General features: G+C 44.2%; 1 protein-coding gene across 3 annotated transcripts in view; it reads left to right on the top strand.

Annotated features, from left to right (window-relative positions):
* Positions 1-23,172, top strand: part of slit3 (slit homolog 3 (Drosophila)) — a 253,595-nt gene that overhangs the window by 193,444 nt on the left and 36,979 nt on the right. For all 3 annotated transcript variants that reach the window (XM_037076548.1, XM_037076547.1, XM_037076546.1), the window contains 10 exons: positions 1,936-2,079; positions 3,157-3,320; positions 7,634-7,784; positions 10,702-10,776; positions 12,096-12,239; positions 13,506-13,649; positions 16,650-16,813; positions 20,502-20,634; positions 22,787-22,855; positions 23,015-23,086. In XM_037076548.1, the coding sequence (XP_036932443.1) occupies positions 1,936-2,079; positions 3,157-3,320; positions 7,634-7,784; positions 10,702-10,776; positions 12,096-12,239; positions 13,506-13,649; positions 16,650-16,813; positions 20,502-20,634; positions 22,787-22,855; positions 23,015-23,086 (1,260 nt within the window). The remainder of the gene's footprint in view (positions 1-1,935; positions 2,080-3,156; positions 3,321-7,633; positions 7,785-10,701; positions 10,777-12,095; positions 12,240-13,505; positions 13,650-16,649; positions 16,814-20,501; positions 20,635-22,786; positions 22,856-23,014; positions 23,087-23,172) is intronic.

The raw sequence follows: 23,172 nt of genomic DNA, 5'->3' as shown, positions 1-23,172 counted from the left end.
AGCATGCAGTAAAGATTCTGTCTCCTATATAACGGTTACATCGGTTCTGTTTGTGGCATATGGCCCCCACGCGGGAAAAAAAAAATGCCGCAGTCCGCTGCAGAAACAGCTAATGTTCTGGGCTTTTCCATCGTAAAGGGAAGCGAAGCAAAGAGAATGAGGATGAGTGAATCTAACCCACAAACACCTTTTTACGGGCTTAGGTGGATCATTGGGATGCATGGTGCATAGTCAGAGAGAGAGAGAGAGAGGAGGGAGGGAGGATGGATGGATAAATTAATGGATGGAGACGAAAAGATGGATAAAAAGATGTTAGGAGTGAGAAAATATGGAGAAACATAACGCAGATAATATAAGAGAGGAGATCAAATTTAAGTTTCAGATGAAGTGTATGTACAAGGTGACATCATTAACATTTAGTATTCCCAGACTGGGAAGGAAATTCCCTCAGAGCTCGTCGTGAAGCCGCCGTCGTAAAACGTTAAACACCAGCAACGCCGATGGCTTTACGTTTGTTTATGCACAAAGGTGTGTCCTCTTTAATCGGGGGTAATTCACGACTTCTGTGGGATTGTGACGGCTTCGATCAATGAATAAATAAAGAGCCGGACGGCTAGTTAATATTCATGTCTTGCCACATCATTGGTCAATCCCACAAAGACACTGCCCGCGGGTGTTAGCGCTCGCTCAGCAGGCGCAGGGAGGGAACGTGTCTGTTAATATCTCACCGCTGACAGGGAGAGAAGTCTGTCAGTTTGTCAGGAATCATAAAGACGCTGTTTTTCCTCCCGTATAGTGTGATAATTATAAATTATATATCAGCTCTCACCGCTGAATCAAGCAGCATTGTCAACCTGCCGTGACAAAGGTGTGTTTATTGCTGTGTACAGCCACCGGGCTGCTGTTTATGTTGTCTGCGCTGCTTTGTTTTACTGGTGCAGTTTCAAGTAATTAGTTCCCCCTGTGAGCCGCCTAATGAGGCGTGTATATGTCGCAGAGCAGCGAGTGTGTGTCTGCTGCCTGAGCGCGTACGTAGAAGTGGGTTATGCCGGTATAGGTGCTCGTTAGGATGACTTGAGATGATTAAGCCGAGCTGCAGAGTTAGTCACCTGTCTGACAGCAAAGAAAGAAAGAGGGTAGTGTGTGTGAGGGACAAAGAAGCAGAGAATGAAAAGAAAGGGAAGAGGTTTTGTGTGAGGATGAGAACGAGTGAGGCGAGGAGGGCAAGAATGTGAAAAAGCTGCAAACTTGGCTATATTAGCTAATGAAGTGCAGGTATGAGAGGACAGACAGACGGAGGATAGGGTGGAGGTGCAGACCCTTCCTGTCATTTACCTAATCCCTCTATCACATTTCTCATTTCCCTTCCTCTCCCTCTCCTCCATTTTGCCTGTCAGCCCCCTTTCACTTAATTGTATATCCGTGTCACTCCAAGTTAAATTTTTCGCCTGCCCCTTCTCTGTCTCGCTCCATTATTTCCTCCATTCCATCTCCATTCGTCTATCTTTTCTCTCCCTCCTTCCTTTTTCTCTCCCCCCTCCCTCCTCTTCTCGCCATCTGTCTCTCCCATCAAAACAAGATATTACACTCCCACCCAACAGGAGACATTCCCCTCCTTTCTCCAGTAGAGAGAAAGTGAAAATAAATAAAACCACAATTTTTTTCAGATTTATGTGTCATGGCCAGAGAAAATATAATCATGAGTGTGTGGAGAGGGTAGACGAGGCTATAGGGAAGAAATAGTGGGGAAAAACAACGACGGGGGAGAGAAAAGTAGTGTTTTTTGCAGAAGAGATGCATCCGAGAAAATAAATTATCTCATTAACCTTGTGCGTGTTTATCTTTGTTTGTGCAGCGCGCAGAGATATGAAGCTAAACAGTAAAACAAATACAGATAAATAACAGACGCTGAATTGCTCTTCTTTTGTGTCTCAGGCTGCTGAATGCCAACAAAATCAACTGTTTGAGAGTCAACACCTTCCAGGACCTGCAGAACCTCAACCTGCTGTCACTGTACGACAACAAGCTGCAAACCATCAGCAAAGGCCTGTTCGCCCCTCTGCGCTCCATCAAGACTCTGTGAGTGTAGTCAATAAAACACACTCCCAGCAACTTCTGACCCGGTGCCGAATCAATACAGCACCGACGCAAGACTGGGTTAACTTTAACGTGTACCGATGGGGTGTTTGACCCTGTCAGTGTTTTCTGTTGGGTCACTGCATCAAAACGATCCGTCTGTTGGGCGGTTCTGGGAAACAGAATGGGTACAGAGAATCACACGAGACTCAGAGTGAGATCCCAGAAGGTGAAGTCTTTACTGAAGGAAGCAGGTGGTCATACAGAAGAAGTCAGTCCAGTCACAGCAAACAATAAGAGTCCAGAACCCAGACAGTAACTGGAATGGCACTCGGTGAGGCGCGTACATCCACCAAGGTCCGTGCATTATTCCTTGACAATGAATGAAGATATTTAAAGTCAAAGAAAGTGAGAAGAAATGCCCTTATCTGTCCTTTAATCTGGATCTGCATCAAAAGTTAATAGAGTCTATTCTGGGTCGAGACCCGACCTCCATCCAGGTTTTGTAGAAATACGTTCAGTAGTTTTTTGGGTAATCCTGCTGACAAACCAACAAACTGACACAGATGAAAACAACCTGTCAAGAGGTAAAGAGTCAAAACCCAGAAGAACTAACTAGCAGATGCTGAAGAGTATTTGTACAGGACACTTAGTTAAAGTGATTTAATGGATCATCGATCGACAGGAAACTAATCTGCAGCTATTTAGGTAACTGGATTTTTCAGCCATTTTTTCAGCAGTTTTAGAGGAGATCCATCAGCACATCTACATATCTACTGACCGGCTCTAGAGAGGGTCTAAGTTACCTGAAGGCCACCTGGAGTTCTCCTTCGTGCTTGGGATAGGGAGGGGTGAGAGGAGGGGGATTTAGTTGGTTCCAGTCAGCAACTTTACCGCTGATATCATGACGGAAAGAGGACAAAGTTTCTGTTACTTCCTGCATGTTAGCAGAGCAGTTTGAAGCCACACTTGTAACGACTTTGATGGTTTATGATTCAGTCAGGAAATGTTACGTAGGGAACTGTCTGAACAAACCCATCACCCTTCCCTTTCTCTGCCTCCTCTCCCCCTCTCCTCCAGTCACCTGGCCCAGAATCCCTTCATGTGTGACTGTCACCTGAAGTGGCTGGCAGACTACTTGTTCGACAACCCCATTGAGACCAGTGGAGCCCGCTGCAGCCACCCCAGAAGGCTGGCGAACAAACGCATCAGCCAGGTCAAAGGCAAGAAGTTCAGGTGCACAGGTGAGAGGAGATGAGTTCACACAGACACACCTGAAACACACACACACACACACACACACACACACACACACACAAGCAGACATGCGGCAGGGAGTCGCCTCTGGAGGTTAATAAATGATACCGAGACGCGAAGCTGAAACGTTAAAAACACATGTAGTTTTTATGCGTGTTATAAATTGATACGCACTCACTGAAACATTAACATCGGCTCACACTCTCTGGTGGTGTTGTGTTATTGTCGTTTCCTTTGATACGTGCCGCGGGTCTCACTAATTACACCACAGACCAATTGAGTAAACTGAAGCGGCGCGGTAACGACCTCAGCAGGGACCGGCCGTAGACTGTGTGTGAACGAGTGTGTGTCTGACTCTTTACACTTAACGGAGCCGCTCTCCGGTGGCTCCTCACATTGTTGTCTTTGTCTTAAATATTATGACTTTTTATGGATTGTGGGGAACTGAACGTCTTTAAAATCCCCTCACGGTCATTTCACAAACTATTTGAATTGTGCTCGAGCTGCGGTTGCGAGCACAAAAATGTCTCCCGCCGTCACTTTAACTTTATACTGACCCGGATTGATGATCATGTAATAGAATTATCGCGTTGTGGTTGAAACTGGCTATTTTCTAAATATCTTTAAAGGTCAAGTAAGTAAGTATTTGCCATCCTTGGAAATCTCAACCCGAACAAATGGGGAGCCTCATATCATGGGATTAACTGCTGAGTATTGCTAAATGTAGCCGCGGTTAGCTCGTTAGCCCAGTTAACCTAGCAGCTAGGTTTTTATGGGGAAGGACACTCTGGGGCTAACTGGTTAGCATGCTAACAAAAATAAAGAAAATTATAAAAAATCTTACATATTGCACATTTGATAAGCTGAAGCATTCTTGTGATTTGATTCAGCAACATGTTCTGTGTTTGTTTTACAGTGAAAAACAATGTAAAAGCACATATTTCATTTCAAGTAGTCGCCTTCTATGACTAAATGAAAACAGCAAAAAAGCAGATATTTAATGATTAAGTATTATAAAACAGATGTGGATCACTGCAGAAGGTTTGACAGACAATCTGGTGACATGAGTTTCACACCCCTCCTCTTCTCAGGAGTGGTATGTCCCGGCCTAAACCGGGCACACAATGAATAGCATACCCAATACTATTAAATGGTGGAGGCTTTTATCCAGAGTGCTTTGCAGCACCGTGAGCACATGTGGTCCATTTTTAGCGTGGCCGGTTCCCGGCGGTGAGCAAGCCCCTCATGTTAGCGCTCCGGAGCTAATCCAGATAAACAGATTAAAAATGCTCCTAAAGCTGGTTGCGGCGGCCCTCTTTGCTTCAGCGCTTCCTGTCTGCAGTCCCATGCCTCTCCTTGCATCTCCTCTTCCTCTCTGGACCTGTGTGGACATTTTCGCTATTGGTGGGCAAGTTCTCTGGTCCCGTCCCCTTCCTGTGTGGATCTGCAGCTGTCTGTTGCCTCTCCTATCCTGAATGGACCCCTGCCCCCTCCTGACTGATTTGGTGCAGCTCTCTGTTGCCCCACCTTCCTCCTGTGTGGACCTGCATTCTGATTGGTTCGTGCAGCTGTCTCTTGTGCTTGATCTAACCATGTGGCCCCGCCTACTGTGACATCACATGGTTCCGTCAAGCGCCAGGGACCGCCGAGCACACACCCACCTGCCTCTCCCAGCCAATCACGCGCCTTGGAGCAAAAACAATTGAGGGCTAAAATTCTTTACCTCTCGTTGGTTTGCATTTTCTGTGCGGGGCTTCTGACGCATGGGACGGTAACTGCGGTTGAAATAAACGGACGTCACTGAGCCGCAGACAAGCGAGCTAACGTTGAGATATTTCAGTCAGGGATGAATAACGAAAATGTGTCCGTTCGAAAGCACCAATCGCCACAGTGAGTTCTCAATAGCCAGCATAAATCTTAGCTCAATTTTCTCAACACACCCTCCTTCTTCTGCTTTAAGTGCTGTTTCTCCTGAAGTATCAATGAGGCTCTGTTAGAGTCTCAAACTACATAAAGACAAACACTTGTTAAAGTGCAGTCACACCACCACCACACGGACCCACTTCCACTTCAATCTGATTAAACTTTCACTCATAAAAATTGCTCTCTGCTGTGCACAGAAGTGGCAGCGAATCAACAGCGGACAAAACTCCAGCACTCTCACAGAACAAATGTATGTTTGATGGTGGGCATAAAAAAACAAACATGTTTCAGAACCGAGCCTTCATCAGAGAGAAGTGGAGTTTTATTCGCTGCCTGTCTCTGGAATATGACCGAACTGGGTGTCAGTCGAATTGTGGAGCAAAGAGCGCCAAAAACAAAAACCCACGCTTGAAAGACTGACCAAAAAATTCTCTCTCCAGACATCATTGTGCGGTTAATCAGAATAATCCACAAACCTCGTCGCTGTACTGAACTTCACCCACCGACCGCATCATAGCACAGACCGAGGTGCACATCTACTCATGGATAAGAGGCTTATGCTCATGACCGTGTGGGATGTAAACATTAATGGCATCCTTTTGTAAGGTGTCAGGTTAGCTAGCTTAATGTCCCAGCTTAAGGACACTCCCACGCAGGGTTTAAAAGCCTGCGACTCCCCTCCAGTTAGTTAGAAATGAAGAAGAAATGTCCAGAGTTACCATGACCTGGATGACTTCATCTTCATCAAGATATTGTGAGTTAGCTTGTCATTCATGAATCTATGTGCACCTCCTTCAGCGCTTTGATGACCAAGAAAATACAGCTGTCAGCGTCTGTAGATGATTTTGAGTAACTAATGCTGTTTAGTTAAATTTGAATATGTTTTGAATTCCTCTCGTTCCATTTTATTCGCATTGAGGCAGAAATATCTCCAAAACTCAGCAGCTCACAGCGAAGACGATCTAGATGATTCAAATTGAACTACAGATTTTAGATTTTGGGGTGAACTGTCCCTTTGAGTGTTTGATAGAAAGATGCATAATTTAAAATATTACAGCGTGCTGTTGTTAGCGTCCTAGTCAAACTAACTCTGGCCACACACCGACACCTGCCTCCACTGTCTGATATTCTGACAGCAGTGCTTCAGGCGGCTAGCATGGCTGATCCCACCACAGCTTCTCTCTCTTCTGCTCCACTGGTTAAAGTAAAAACTCTGTTATACGAGTTTCTTTCCTCTTCTTTCCTCTGTTCTTTAGTACATAAAAACATCCCCACATACAATCCTCTGCTCGTTTCTCCATTCGCTCCCTTGCTCGTTTCCCCTTTTCCGTCAACCTGCCAACTGTACAGGTTTCGCAGCAGCTCATAGATGTAATTGTAGAGCATTTTGCCGCTGAAAGGAGCTAAACAGCCAATTCTCCCAACAGGTCGCCGCCCCTCGATTGGCGGTCGATCATTACTGAGGATGTTTCATTGCGGATTAGCGCTCGATAGGTGGTCTTGGTTCCCGTACAGTCACAAGTAGGAAACATATGAGCCATAAAGAGACTCTGAGCAGTCAGAAAACAGAAAAAGGTTACAGTGACAGAGAGCAGATGGACAAACAAGGTTGGAATAGAGAGAGAGAGGAAGAGATGGAGGTAGTGATAACCGTGAGAACTGTAAAGACCGTACGTGCTGCACGAATGCGAGTGCAGCGTGATGCAAACCAGGTTGACTCCACCGGCACGAGCGGTCATAAATAACATCTGCTCACATCATATCTGAATAACAGAAGCGGTTCCTGGCTCGCCTTTTCAAAACACAAACATCCCGGGTTAAACCACACAGATATGTGTCTGTTAATGTGATGTACAGTGTCACCGTGCAGGATGAACCCTCCCCGCCTGCTGTACAGCTCCACGCTGCAGCCTGTTTCTGTGTTAATAGATGATGTTGATACAGTTCATTCATGTCCTCCAAACGAGCGGTCGGGTAATTACGTCTCGCAGCGTCTGACAGCTGAAATTAGCACAAAAGTGGGAATTTTCCAAACAATTAAACTTCAACAAGAAACAGTTTAGACAGATATTGAAAACCTGTCAGCGGCAAGACATCTGAATATGCAAGTTATTGGGATGATATGTCTTTATAAGATATCCAGAAATGTCTTTAAATCTATATGTAAATGAGACAATACTTTCTTTCTGATGTCTTTGTCGCTCTCTTTCTTTCTGTCTCTGTCTGCTGACTTAATTTACCTGCCTTCTCTGCATTCCCTCCCTTTTCTTCCTGCTCTCTAACCTTTTTATCCGTCCTCCCTCCCTGTTTCTCTGCTCACTTGCTCTCTCCGTCTCTCTCTCGGTCTCCTTCCCTTCCCCTCTTTTTCCCGCTGCAGGTCAGGAGGACTATCGCAGTCGTCTGAGTGGAGAGTGTTTCCAGGACCTGGTGTGTCCGGAGAAATGTCGCTGCGAAGGCACCGTGGTCGACTGCTCCAATCTCAAGCTGACCCGTTTACCTCCGCACATCCCCGAACACACCACAGACCTGTAAGTCGGCCGTTGTGTTTCCTACTTCACATTCATACGCGGTACTGTATGCAGCACATGATGAAACATCAGATCGAGGGCCATGTGTTAGACTGCTCAAACCTGAAACCGTAAACCACCACATGTCCTTTAACGTGCCACAGACCTGTCAAGAAGTTTCTCTGGCACACACCAATAACACGTACACAAATGAACGTATGCGATTCACGCGCCTCCCTTCCTCCCTTCGGCCTTTCTCGCAGCAGTTTCGCAAACGTCACTTTTCATTTTTAACTCCCAGATCGAAATGCCTCTCAACAGTCTTTTCCATCTCCCTCTCGGGTCCCAAAGGAGCCATCATCATGTCTGGCGAAGGGTCTCACACTAGAATACTGAACAGTCCCATGGATCATTCATTCTCCTACTAAGAAATGGAAGGGGAGTAACAGATAACACGCAGCAGGAATACCATAATCTGATTGTGGAAAAAGGTCAAAAAAAAATCTGCGTGTGTTCGAAATCTGCTGAGCAAATAAACACGTGAGCATCTGTCAGGATGTGGATGTCGAAATTATGATAATATGTAAGAAAATTCACTCTTAATTCATTTGAGTGACAGAAAAGAAATGATGTTATGAGATTTTAGATAGAAAATACTTTAAACAAGTCATTAAATTCAAAGACGGAGAACAAAAAACAGAATTTCTGATGAGCTGTGTCACGATTCTGATTCTAAATGGAAAATCAGTTGTGACGAGTTTTCAGTTCTGACCGTTGAAATCGAACGCAGGGTCGGTGTTTCTCTCTCTGTTTTATTCTCTCTACCCTTGTTTCTTTTGTATGTCTGAAGGAAACAAAGCTAGCTCCTCATCGTTAGAGACGCTGGGTTTATTCTCTTTTTCAGAGATCCTTAATTGATTTATTTGGGAAGAGGGTTCACTCTGCAAATATTTGAGATGCCAAAATTTTATTTATTTGTTGAACCCTGGAATCTTTATTTTTATCATTATTTAAAGCTGCTATAATATAAGAATACAAATGAAGTAAATGATCAGTTGAATGTAAAATAAATAACAGTTTAGAGTTGAAATCGAGAGAGAGAAATCCTGTGAAGACAAACTCTGTCTTCATTCTGGACTGCTAGCTGCACAGCTAACTGAGCTAACAGTTACAGCTAGCAATATTATGGTGCTCCCATATTTATTTAGAGTATGAATTTGGCAGGACTTCAATCTTACATATCGCACCTTTAAACCTGCCTAACTCTAATCTATAAAACGCCTCCAGGATTCAGTCGAGCTGTTCTTGTTGTGAGGGCGTTAAACCAGTAATTTACAAAATCAGATGCAAAAGTCTAACAGTGACAAAGCACAGACACACAAAAAATAAAAGTTTAAAAAAGCGGTCTGCAGAGTCGTGACACCGATCTCTGATTCAGAGACGTGAAAGTCGAGTGTGTTACTGCAGGAAAAACAGCCTGCCCCATTTTACTTTCAGCACCTGGCTCTTTATCTAATATTCAGTAAGCTAATATTTTCACACAGGAAATAGCAATTCAGCCCGAGGCAAAGTTTTTACCTAATGATGCTGAATCACCGGCAGCTTTTCTAGGATGTAGGTGAAGGGTGGAGGGGTTTGCTTAGCGTGGCTCTGACCGCGGTGCTGATGGAGAATCGCTGCAGGACGGTCGCCGCAGTTTTACTCGCCACTTTGGATAACTAATGTCAGAATCCTGCAGACCATTAGCTGCACATACCACCATCTCTTTCTCTCTCTCTGAGGTTCTGGTTCTCTCTCTGTATCCTCCGGTCCTCCCTGCTTTGCTCTCTATCAGCTCCCAGGGTGCTTCATGTCAAAAATATAAACTCTGTCCTTTATGGTTGGTTAGAGGGCAGATCAAAGTTTCTACTATTTCTGACACCACCTCTCTCTCTCTCTGTCTCTCTCTCCTTCTCTTGCCTCCTTAAGAACAACCATCGGGGTTTTTGAAGGCCACAAACATCCACACACACACACATAGAAACACACACACAAGCCGCCAGTCGTGCCCTGTGTAACCTGCCTTATCAGGGGAAATCAGGGGAGGTTGTGGCTCAGCTGAAGGCTTATATATATTTTTCTACTCTCTGTTCTCTCTTCTGTCTATCTTTCTGTCTTTCTTTCGTGTCTCCCCCCGCCGGCCGTGAAAGTCCTTGACGCTCGGCCTTGGGAGCGTTCGATAACAATGAAAGAATCTCCGTCTTAGGAGAATTATTATTACCTTCGTTCGATAAAAACATGCTGTTGAGACGATGAGATCATAAGTTAAAGATATCAGAAATGTTAAATCTATACGTGTTTGTTAGATCAACCGAGCAGGAAGTAGCAGTGTTGTTGTCGTCCCGCTGCTGCAGATCCACTCCGGACTTTGCAATGTGTTGTTTCGGTTCCGGCTTCATCCGGGTCGATCCATCTTTAACTCCCCCCGTATCTCATTAGACAGTGTCCCCTCCAGCTGAGCTTTCACTTTCTGTTGCCCAATTTCTCTCATTCTGCCACACACACACACACACACACACACACACACACACACACACACACACACAAAACATCCTTTTAGCAGCAGCCTTTTAGTACAAATTACCTCTATAAAGCAGATGTCTAGCTTACTATCTCTCAAACTGTTTCCTCCTGGCTCTGGGCAGTGTGGGTATTGATGACCGTGTAGAAAAGATTCACCGCTCGTCTCGTCTCTTCTCTTCCTCCCCCCCAATATGTTAAGTTATTTTTCCCCTTCTCCTGCTCGGGTTTTGTTCCGCACCATACTTCAACAGTCACTAAAGGCCTCTTAACCTTCACACGGTCATTCCTCCCCTCGCTGGCGTGTTGACTTCGGAGCAGTTTTCCCCTCATGAAAGAATAAATGTGTGACTCCGACTCTTCATCGTTCTCTCCGCAGGAGGCTAAACGACAATGAAATTACAGTCCTGGAGGCTGCAGGGACGTTTAAGAAGCTGCCCAACTTAAGAAAGATGTACGTATACTTTCTTTTTCCTTTTTTATGTCCGCTGGTTTTCTTTTATTTTTTTATATTTGCTTGTGCATTTATTTATTAATTTAATAATGCATGCAGTTCCCCACTTCATCCTCTGAACGGGAGATGAAGAAGACCACACATGGAAGTGAAGAGGGAGATGTGGATCTTGTTTATGGGAGTAGAATCTGTTCGGATGTTTGGGATACACATTTCCCTTTTTTCCCCTTTGATTCCTTTTCCCTGTTCTAAACATTGGTAATAGACAAAGGCGGGACAAACATCATAATTACAAGATGACTGAAATGAGTAAAGATGGATGGAGGTGGATGGATGGACAGAGATAAGGGATGCAAGAGAGAGCTGCAAGCTTAGGGAGGAACCAGAAGGTGATAGGGAGGAAGGAAAGGAAGGAGGACAGGAAGACAGGTGCAGAAACAAGTGCGTGCAAAGAGGACAGATGGGAAAATGAGCGAGACACGATGGAGGGACGAGGAGAGAGGAGTGGCTGAAGACGTGCAGGAGGACGGGACGGAGGGGAAGGAAGTGTGGGTGGGAGGTTTGGAGGAAGCGAATATTAAATCGAAATAGAAGATGGGCCCTCGGTTCAGATTTACAGTCAGTCCTTATCTGCTTGAGGTTTGTGTGTGTGTGTGTGTGTGTGTGTGTGTGTGTGTGTGTGTGTGTGTGTCAGAGTGAGATAGAGAAAGACAGAGCAGAGAGCAGCAGTTGATTTATTGGAGAGGAAATTGCTAACCATCTAGCAGTGTCACTGACGATATAGATTGGCTAGCACTCATTTCCATTTTCCTTCTCTCGATTCCTTCCCTCCCTCCTTCATCTCCTCCTCTCCTCTCGCCTCCTCTCCTCTCTCACAAAGCTGATAAGATGAAACACAAAACTAGCCATGAATGAAAGCTACAGCGGTCGTGATAGCTATCATCTCAAGTTATTGTCTCTGTGGCCAAACGCTCTTTTCATTTGAATTCTTTTCTCATTTTGCATGCGAGGAAGAGAGATAGCAATCATTTCCAGTTGTCTGTGACCACTTGTCTCATTTACTTTTATGTGTGTGTGTGTGTGTGTGTGTGTGTGTGTGTGTGTGTGTGTGTTGTGCTTTGAGAGTTATGGCGAGAAGCTGTAAGCCATTAAAACAATATCTGTTGTACTCGACGAGGATATGAAGGAAGAGAGAAGAGTTCACGTCTATGTGTTAATCAACGCCATCGATTACTGAAATGAAAAAAACAAACAAACAAGCAGAACACGTTGATATGAAAATATAAATCTGTTGATGATCATTTCTTTGACCGTTGCAGCAACCTCAGCAACAACAAGCTGAGGGACATCCGTGAAGGTACGTTTGATGGAGCGGGTGGAGTTCTGGAGCTGCTGCTGACCGGGAACAAGCTGACTGGACTGCAGGGACGCATGTTCAGAGGCCTCGTCGGCCTCAAGACTCTGTGAGTCTTTGTTTACTGTGTGTGTGTGTGTGTTTTATTGTGTTTGGATTTATGGATTGTTCTTCTTTTCTTAAAACAAGTGCTTCTGATGCACAATGGGATAAAGGTCAAATATAGAACAGATAGGATAAAGAGATAATAAAGATACGTGACTAAATGTTTTCAAATGTATGGAGGTTTTTCATTTGGTGGCCGGACAGCCGTCGATAACGAGTCTGTCTCATGCTGTTGCAATGCAAATAAAGACTTTGAAGCTTGTGAACAGCGTCGTTAACGTCGTTAACCATTTACAGTTTTGACTTTTTACCGTTCGTTGTCCCGTTTACTGTCCGATTGCTATTTTTGCTGCAAAATAACCAGCAGGAGTTGTCGTGTTGTCTGTTAAACCAGCCACACTGGAAAAAAAATACCACTTCAAACAAGTTTTTGCAGCTCAGACAGCGACTTGTGTTCGTGTCTAACTAATGGTGGACTTCATTAACTTTAACTCCTCCATACTAAAGACTGAGCACCAGGTCTGTTTACTCCCTCACCGTGAAATCAAGGCTAATGACAGCATATTGTTGCTCCTCTAATTTAGGCTCCCGCCGTAAATAGGCGAGCGTCCAATTAGGGGTTACAGGATAGTGTACGAAATCATGAGCTAATGTTGTCTGTGTATGCTCAGTAATGACTAGCTAATGCTATCATGTATATATATGCCGGCTAATGACTCTCTAATGGCATCATGGCTGTCTCTGTATTATGTTAAGAGGCTCCCTGCTCCAGTAATAGCCTTGCTAACTAGGTTAGCCTGTCCCAGAGATGGCTAATGCTAACTAACTCGGTTAGCCTGGTCCCACAGGACTGCATGTCAGAAGCTAATGTCATATTGGCGACTCTGTCACAGTCGTCCTGCGGGGACTGGTTTGAATTTAGCCCCGCTCTCTGTTTTATCTTCACTCCGCGTCGTTATAGGTTATGTTCTTTTATCCTCTTCGCCCACCTTTTGTTTGTTTCTCACACAGTCGAAATATGTAAATCTGGCATTTTTCATTCATAGACGAGCCGTTTCATTAGCCACGTTTCTCTATCAGGACAAACGGTGAAGCTGCCTGTCAAAAAGCAAATGAAGAGAATAATCAACTTTAAGATTTTGGTGATAGACATGAGAGTCTTAAAGACCAGATTTTATGGTGATCTGAAACCTTCAAGGTCAAAAATGCAAACAGAATTTTTTTAGTTTTCATTCAGTAGATATATAAAAATATAACCTGTGTTTTCCAGAATGCTGCGGAGCAACCAGATCAGCTGCATCGACAACAGCACGTTCACCGGTCTGAGCTCCGTGCGTCTGCTGTCGCTGTACGACAACAGGATCTCCAGCATCGCCCCGGGAGCCTTCTCCACCCTGCACTCTCTGTCCACCATGTGAGTCACATCCGAAGGCTTTCCTTCCTCTTTCTGCTGTTTATTTTACTACTTATTTCACTTCCATTTGAATCTCATTAGTCTCGCCATCTTTTCAACGCGCGCAACAGTCTCCTTCTGTCCACTCTCAAATCTGGCTCGATCTTCTCCACTCGTTCGTTCTTTGCCTTCTTTCTTCCTCTCTTTCTCTCAGTCCTCTAATTTTTCAGAGTCCAGTCCTGCTGGAGCTCGAGCTGTCCACCTTGCAACACACACACACACACACACACACACACACACACACACACACACACACACACTTGCACACATGTTGCTCTCTGGACAGCGTTCTCCTCACAGATGCTCTCCATCATTATCGACTAGATTGGTCTGGATCCCAGGGCATTTGTTGTCAAAGCTAAATATATCTCTGCATCTGCACAGCCAGGCACACACACACACACACACACACACACACACCCACGCACACACGCGCGCACACACACACACACACACACACACCTGCTTCACCATTTCTTGGATGGCATATTCTTTAAAGTTACGTGTGTGTTTGGTTTTGCGTGTCTTCGATGTTCTGACCACCCAGACGTGAAAAATAGATTTTTCTCATTTCAATAAAACATTACAGGTTGTTTTCTTTTTGTTTTGTTTTTTATGTTTCTCTCACTGTGATCATGCAGACATGACGAGCGCAGAAAGACGGTGTGCTGTGCTGTCATCCTTTCCTCTGTCTTCCTTCTTCTCCTCCCTGCTTCCTCCCTTTGTTCTGCATTTTGTTCTCGCTCGCTGTCCTGCTGTGTACCTGTCATCTCTGATTCAAGTTTCTACTTGAGTCTTTTGGGAGGAAAGGCAAAGGAAACAAAGACAGAGGGGGGGGTGGATGCATTGTTGTATAAACTCAGGTTTGCTGTCGGTGATCATCACTACAGAAACATTACCCACCTCCCTGTCATTCTTCACTATTCATTCTTTTTATTGGCCTTGTAATAACAACACTTGTGTTTGAACACCTGCAACACAGTTTGGTGGATAATTCTTATTTCTTGTGTTTCTGTTCCTTACGCTTCCTCTGCTCGGGTCTTTCCTCACCCTCTTCCTACTATTTCTAATATCTGTCTCCATTTTTAGTGCATTGTTTTCCCAGTAGAGTTTGTCCATTTAATTAAAAGATTAACACATTGAAAAGGGGAAGGAAGGGATTAAGCTTAGGTCTCGTCGCCACGCAGTGAGGTCAATTCATTACACGGAAATGAGGAAATAACTCGTCCCTATCTGTCGCAGCACACCATTAATATTGTAGCACAAACAGCAACCTTCAGGTTTATTAGTTCAGCAGACACGAGCGAGAGGCGACGTGCCACTTGGACATCTCCCGACGCATTTCAGAGGCGCACTGTCATCATTAGAGAGACTTTTTAATACAGCTGTGGATAAACGGCTGAAGTGTAATTCCCTCAGATTACGCTGTTTTGTCAGTGGGAGGAAGAAACACACATCCTCGTCTCTAAACCACTGAATAGATTCATTGCCAGTGACTCCCAAAACAAACAGCAATGTGCATACTGGACCTTATGCATGTGGTCGCAGTTTTGTTGGGTACAGGCAAGAAAATACTTGGTAGTGCACTTATAAATTAAAAATAACTTTCCACTGACTTCCACCGTCCTCTGCCAGCTTCCTCTTCGGCTGCCATAATAATCACTAGAACTGCTCGATGTTGCAGCAGGAAGAAAACACGTGACCCGCTGTGATCGGATCTCACCTCCCCACTCTATATGCAAATAAATACTATGCAAGTACATCGCTGGAACTAACGTTTTGTTTTTTTTTAACACAAAAAGAAAGAAAGAATGAAATGTTAACATATCAAGTCCAAAATATCAAGAATTTGTCATAGAAAGTATTTCATGAAGTTGATAAAGTTTCTTCTAACTCAATCTTATAATGGAGTCTGGTGAGTTTATCTCCCTCTTATTCTTCTTGCTAGTGTAGTTGATGGCTGCTTTGACCAAGTTGTGAAGTTTGGTGTTAAGTTTTCTGTCTGCTGTCGTGCAAAATGTCCAAAAACACTCCATATAAGCCGCTCCACATCTCTGCTCTTCATATAAGAAGATGGAGTGCAACAGAAGACAGCGTCCCAACACTGATGATATTTTTTGGCCATCTCTCTGCCGGCAGAGTTAAGATGCCTCGAGCAGCTTTACCTCCAGCCCCTCGCCTGTCTTGTATGTGCTGCCGCCTCCTCCCGCAGCATTCGGTTTAAAAGCAGTTCAGCATAAATATTACATGAGCCGCGTTACAAAAGCAACAAAAAAATGCAATGGGAGGTGATTCAGAAACGCATAAATTCTACAGATAACCTTTTCTCTTTTCTTCCCCTCCTTCACCATCTCTCACTCTGCCACCTTTTTCTTTTCTCGCTCTCCGTCTCTCTTGTACTTTACAAAATGAATAAAAACAGCTGATAACCTTTTCTCTGCGCCTCTCCTTTGTTTCCTCTCCCTCACTGCCTCCCTTTGTCTTCCGTCTCAATGTGTTCAAGTGTATGACTGACTGAAAAACAACAGTTATGTCTGTGTGGTTTGCAGAGTACAGTAAGACAAATATAAACACCTCTCTATCAATATTGTTTTTAGTGTTATTTTGAATGGCATATGAAATCAGTCCGGAATAATCTGTCTTTTGTTTCGTGTTGCTGTTTTGTTGTCGGTCTTGTTCCTGTCTGTCAATCTGCAGTGAGCGCAGGTTTGTCTCAGCGGATGGCATCTGCTCACTCGCAGAGTTTCTGCCTCAATATTTTATTTATGAGGACAAAACTCAGGGACAACATTTAGATTTCAACGTGCATCATTTCGCCAGGATGAATTTGTTATGTTGTGGAAGGATTTTGCAGCAACATGAAGTTTGAGAAGCATCACATCGGTGTCCGTTTCTTAAGTTTTGCGTTCAGCCTTTTTTTCTAATGACTTCCTTCTCTCTGCTGCTCTTTTACTTCCACAGTAACCTCCTGTCCAACCCGTATGTGTGCGACTGTCACCTGGCCTGGCTCGGTCAGTGGCTGAAGAAGACCAGGGTGGTGAGCGGGAACCCTCGCTGTCAGAAACCGGCCTTCCTGAAGGAGATCCCCATCCAGGACGTGGCCACCCCAGACTTCACATGTGACGGTGAGCTCTCACTCTCACTCTGCACGTACTCGGCTAAATGTTTTAAATTGAAACATCGCTTCCACATTGAAACATTGCTAGTCGAGAGACCAAAGAGGTCTCAGCCTGAAACCTGAAACAAATGACGTGTGTCACTCAGCGCCCATGTGTCCCGAACAGATAAGAGCACGACTCGAGTGATTGAAAGGTAAATTATTATTGTTTTTGCATCACGTTTGCTCGTCCCAATAACTGAATGTATTTTCCAAGATGTGCCTTTCAGAGGACATTTCTAATGCCCTAACATAACTTTAAATTTAGTTTTCTTTAAAGTCTTAATGTGAGACATGAAGGTTGGAAAGGAAAAACGTTTTTCCTGGGCAGATTTCTGCTGCAGTGGAGCATCAGGTGGTGAGCAGAGGGGCAGCAGAGATTACACTTTATAGTGTTAGAGCTACATTTTTACACTGCTCCGGGCTCTGAGGCCTTATTCCTGCATCCCTCTTACATGTATAAGGAAAATAAATTGTTCTGACTGCGATTTTTTTTACTGATATGACAACGAAATCCTCAGGACTACAAGTGGGCGTATCTTCAGCTCTGAATCCAGTCCCTCTTTGAGTCGAACATCAACAAGCTTCCCAGATTCTCGTTGTAAAGACTTCCATCATCCAGCAGATGCACACACACACACACACACACACATCCTCAGCAGGGTATCGTGAGGACAGAATGATCAGTAACCACTGGCAAACAGCGCACGACGATGACATCAGCTTGTGGTTTTGACAGTGACGCTGCTGTTGCCACGGCGATGCCTGCCTATAGCGACCGAGGCCCCAAAGTTTGACGCCGTAGACAAAGTGCGGTCTGGCTCTGCTGTCTGTTCCATCCATCCATCCATCCTCCCCCCCCTTTTGTTTTTTTTTCTTCTCTCTCTCCATCTCTCCCTCCTGAGTGTCTTTGAATTCATTACACTTTTCTAATTTCCTGTAGCGGTGCTGCAACCATTTACTGAAAATGACTTTGGAAAGTAGTTAGCTGCTGTTGGCTCTCGTAAGGAAACTCTGAGATGGTATCAGATCGTAATATTCATTCTTGTATCTTGCATTCACAAACACACACACACGCAAACACACACACACACACACACACACACACACACACACTCGATGCCTTGTACTTCTGTCATTATGAGGACCGTGAAGTGGTTGAATTAAATATTTAATATCAACTCTATGCTAATAAAGATGCTAACGTAAACCAACATAATACAGCATACGGACACATCATACATGTTAATTAATCTGCCAGAATGGACTCTATGAAGTTGGCCAGCATCAGTACAGCATGATAAAGTGTTACGCGAAGGTAACTGGAAAAAATAGCCATCTACATTAATCTGGAAATTAATAGATAGATAGATAGATAGATAGATAGATAGATAGATAGATAGATAGATAGATAGATAGATAGATAGATAGATAGATAGATAGATAGATAGATAGATAGATTAAAAGGAGGTGGCCTGTGACAACACTAACCAGCCCCTATTAACGTGGTCCTGAGTTCACTCCCCAGACAGCTTAACAGCCAATTACACTTGGACCCGGTTCGGTCCGGGCGGGTCAACGACTCCCAGGTGACTTAAGGACTTTGAGCTCACATGTGACCTCGACGACTCTGTAATGGTTAACGCTCCCACAGGGTTTAAAGCCTGCGACTCCACACTTGTCAGGTAGAAGGAGATGAATCTCACCAATCTCACTGCTCAGGTCCTCAGGTTTTCAGTTGGATCCAATCACGGTTTCCCCTCTCGCCCCTCCATGTCACGCAGATATGGTCATCTTCGTCTTGATGTGAACAAACGTGAGGATTCAAGATATTCCATAATTCACTGGGTGACACTCGCCAGAGTGACTGAAAATCATTTGTGCAAAATGTCTTCTAGCAGGTATTTTGACCGTGTCAACCTATAATCTAAAATTGATCTCACAGTCAAAAAGTAGTGCTCGATGACGGAAATCTTTATCATCACCGACATCCGATCAATTGTTCGTTGGCTCACGGCCCAACGATCCTGAAAGGTTTGAAGATATCCTGCTGACAGTCAGACAGACAAACTGCCAGACGGGGGGCGCAGAACCTCCTGGCGATGGTTGATTGTCTCAACTCTAAAGGTGTAAATCTCAAACCGGTCCTTAAAAGAATAGAAGCAAAGAAACACACACATATACATACACACACAGAACCAAGGTCCACATGTCCGGTCTATTTATAGCTGAGTAAAATGACTGTTAAGTTGTCCAGAGGCAGCCGGGGGAAAGGTAAAGTTAATTGAATTTGTGAGAAGATATTTAGCGCACTTTTAGATGTTAGTTCAATCAGCCAACTGTAGAGCGAGTCAGCCCACGGCTACACCTCCCTGTGGACTCCACAAGCTTCACACATCAGATAAGACCCACACACACACACACCCACACACACACACTGCTCTACACACTGGCACGTAAGCACCCATTTACTCGACGTTTAGACATTAGCACAATTAGAAAACTACAAAGTGACTGAGAAAATGGCCACAGGACGACGGGGAGGACGGGGACGACGGGGAGGAGGGGTGGATATTAACAAACCTGCACCACACTCAGCACGTCACAAACACACAATCAGTGTATGAACACATGAACTCTCAGTCGTAGTCTTTCTTCCTCTCTCTTACACACACACAAGCACACACAAACTCAGATTGCAGTTGTGTTATGATTGGCTCAGTGTCCAGTCTTCATTATCCGTCATTATGGTTTTAACCCGGCTTGTTTTACATTTGGGACCACAGCTCAGCTATTTACATACTGCAGCGGCAGATTAAAGCCGCGTGTGTCTTCGTCTGCCAAACAAGGAAATGGAAGAAGCCAAGAACAACCCCGTAGCCTCTGATCCTTCTTATCGCTGCGTGTTAAATGATTGCGATCACACACTTTTCTTTCTCCCTGCCAAGTGTTTGTCTACGTCAGTGCATTGAATAAACGTAGCTGCGTAGCCTCAGCTGAGCTGTTTGTTCAGTTTAGTTTAACAGGTTTTTTACAGATACATGAAACAGAAGGCTCAACATGCACAAGCTGCAGGTTCCATCCATTTTTGATAAAAACATTTGTCATGAAAGTGGTAACATTTTCAGATTAAATGTAATTATTGCGAGACGATTATTCGTAATTTCCTGCTTTGGTGTGTTCAGTCGACAACTTTCCTTTTGTTATATATTTGCACGACTTTCCAAAGTTGCTGCAGGACGTCCGATCAACATCTGTTCAGTGTTTCTCTGGGATGATCTGAGAGTTTTTAATATCACAGTGACCTCCCTGCAGGTCCTGAACCAGATGTTGAAACACACCGCTGTAGCAGGTTTTAGCAGCCCCTGGTCATTTGATCTGGATTATAATGTGGTCTTTAAAAGTGCTGAGTGCAGAGTTGTGTGGTATTTAACATGAGCCTCACTCACAGTTCAGTCTTTATCGTCCATCTCTCTCTTTGTTCTCCCTTTTCTCTTCAATCTCATCCACCTTTCGTCCTCACCTGTCTCATCTCCTCTCTCTTTCACCTCGGTCTTTTTCTGAATTTGTCCATCCTCCTCTACGTCCCTCTCCTTCTTTTCTCTTTGTCTCTCCCTAATATCCCACTCTCCCTCTCTCTCCCCCTCTCCTTCCAGGTGCTGAGGATAATGGCTGTCTTCCTGCGTCTGGCTGTCCTGACGTCTGCACGTGCTCAGACGGCGTGGTGCGATGCAGCAACAGAGGGCTGCACTCTCTGCCCAAGGGCATTCCCAAGGACACCACGGAGCTGTGAGTCACACACACACACACACACACGACTTAAACACTAAGACGTGCACGCTCCCTTTTGTACAGATACACCACATGCACACAAACAGAAATGGGGCGTTTTTTGTCAATTCCTCCTTTCCAGTTAAATGCAAAGTCACAAGCAGACACATAAACACACACACACACACCGGCGACACACTGCTGCAGTGCTCCACTGATGCAGCAGTTTGTCCTCTGCTGCTTCAGGAGCTCACAAACTATTTAGTGAATCCACACACAAGATCACACACACACATACCCTCCTTGATGGGTTAAAAGTGGTTTTAACTCAGGTACAACTGTGTTTGTGCAGATATTCAAACATCATCTATAAAACAAAGTTAAATGTCGAACACATTATATTACAAAACAGATGGAGACACTGTGATAAAAGAAAGAGTCCTAAGGTTATTTTCTTAAAACTGTTTCATGAGATCCCTCATAAAAAAATGTTCAGCTCCAAATATTAAAATGTCAGCGCTACCTCTAAAGAAACCAGCGTCCACTCTGGTTTTAAAAGATTTACCAGAGCAGTGAAGGATTTTACAATAATCTGACCTTTTAAACTTCTTTTTAGAAACACATCAACAAGACCAAAAACAAAATATGCTCCATATGTAGTTATCTAAGACCTTATCTTAGGCATATACCATGTTATTTTCCTGCATGTTCCAGATACTTCTTGGTCATTTCGAGCACGTCGGACTCTGTGTAATAAAGAAAGAGAACGCTGAAGGAAATGTCTATAATTGTTAGAGCTGATGGTGGATAAAACAAGGGTAAAACAATGTTAATCGAGATTAGGAAATTTAAAAGAAAGTAGGAACAAAATCTCTGGTGGGGAGGGAGAATAACTGCACACACACACACACACACACACACAAACAGAAACCCCTCTCGCTGTGAAATAGGGCTGCTCTGCAGGGTCAATAACAGTGATTAGGTATTGATCAGGCTGAAGAAGACACTCCATCATACTGTCCACATGACCTACTTATGACCTGAGAGAGAGAGGAACAGAGAGCAATGGATCATGTGTGTGTGTGTGAGTGTGAGTGTGTGTGTGTGTGTGTGTGTGTGTGTGTGTGTGTGTGTGTGTGTGTGTGTGTGTGTATGTGTGTGTGTGTTTTAAGTTTCTAAAGGCTGAAATATGTTTTTAAAGCTTCATAATGAAACTGTCGTCCTCCTCAGCAGGACGCAGGTTCACAGCCCGACATTTGTTATCTTGTCCCCTCCTGATTGGCTGTCTGGTGAATTCAGAGAGATCTTCTTCCACCATCATGTACTGATTAAAAAAAAATTTAACTTTGTGAGAATCCCACCTGTTGATCAGACAACAACAGTGTCAAAAAACTAAATTTACACAAGCAGATCTCGTCTGATATCACACAGTATATCCTGATGTACTTATTGTCAAAGCCAGCACTCAGACAGGTAAACATACCGTAAGTTCCTTCTCTGTTTTTCCTGAATAAAACTAATAGTTTGTTTTTATAATGAGTTTTTGATTTTGGGAAATACACGTGTTCACTTTTTTTGCTGAGAGTTGGATGAGAATAAACCAGCGTACCAGGGCAGAGAGCGTGTGTGACTAGTTGTTGTTCCTGTTAAAATAACCATGAATAGTGCTGGAACCATGCTGGACATTTCTCAATGATTAAGCCACTATGATAAAGTCTTTTTAATATTTAATCTTCCTCTTTTTGTCTTGCTTGGTGAACCTGGATTGTCTCGGGTCATTAATGTAAACTTAGTCATGTTTTTCAAGAGCACCCAACATGATTCTGTTTCCCACAATGCCAAACTTTTCCTCTGAGGATGACGACCTGTAACTGTTTAGTAGCTGATCTCACTCATAGCACGCAAAAAAGTATCACACGGAAGTCTCTTCACTCCTCTGCTAAATGTAAATATGCCATATAAGGACAGATTTCAGGTGCTACACCTCACCTGAGCCCAGACTCCTCCTGCACTCCTCCCATCTGCCTGTCTGGTCCCATGTCTCCAGCGCTTTATGTGACAGAAGTTGCAAAACCCCAAACTTTTATGTGCCATATATCGCCACTTTCTCTCCCCCGCAGGCCGTTGTTTGTGTATATATACTACATTAACTATGCACCTTTCCTCGCAGGTATCTGGAGGGAAATATGCTGACATCTGTGCCCAAGGAGCTGGCAGTCCTGAAGCAGCTGTCACTGGTGTACGTACCAATTCACATAACCTTGAACAGAACACGGTACCCTTGTGCAGACTGTTGAGAAAAAAAACAAAAAAAAAACCCAACATGCATATGTGCAGTTGTGTGTGTGTGTTGTGTGTCTGTATGTGTGTGCTTACCGTACGCTTCGTGTCCACACAGGGACCTGAGCAACAACAGCATCAGCACGTTGAGCCCGTACACCTTCAGCAACATGACCCAACTGGCCACACTGTGAGTTACCATGGCAACACACACATCCCCACCCATATCTTGATGGTGTGTGTGTGTGTGCGTGTGTGCGTGTGTGTGTGTGAGGT

The sequence above is a fragment of the Acanthopagrus latus genome, chromosome 18 (genome assembly GCF_904848185.1).
Source record: "Acanthopagrus latus isolate v.2019 chromosome 18, fAcaLat1.1, whole genome shotgun sequence".
Classification (NCBI taxonomy): Eukaryota; Metazoa; Chordata; class Actinopteri; order Spariformes; family Sparidae; genus Acanthopagrus; species Acanthopagrus latus.
Note: the sequence above shows the minus strand (reverse complement) of the source record. Positions and strands in the feature narration are given on the sequence as shown.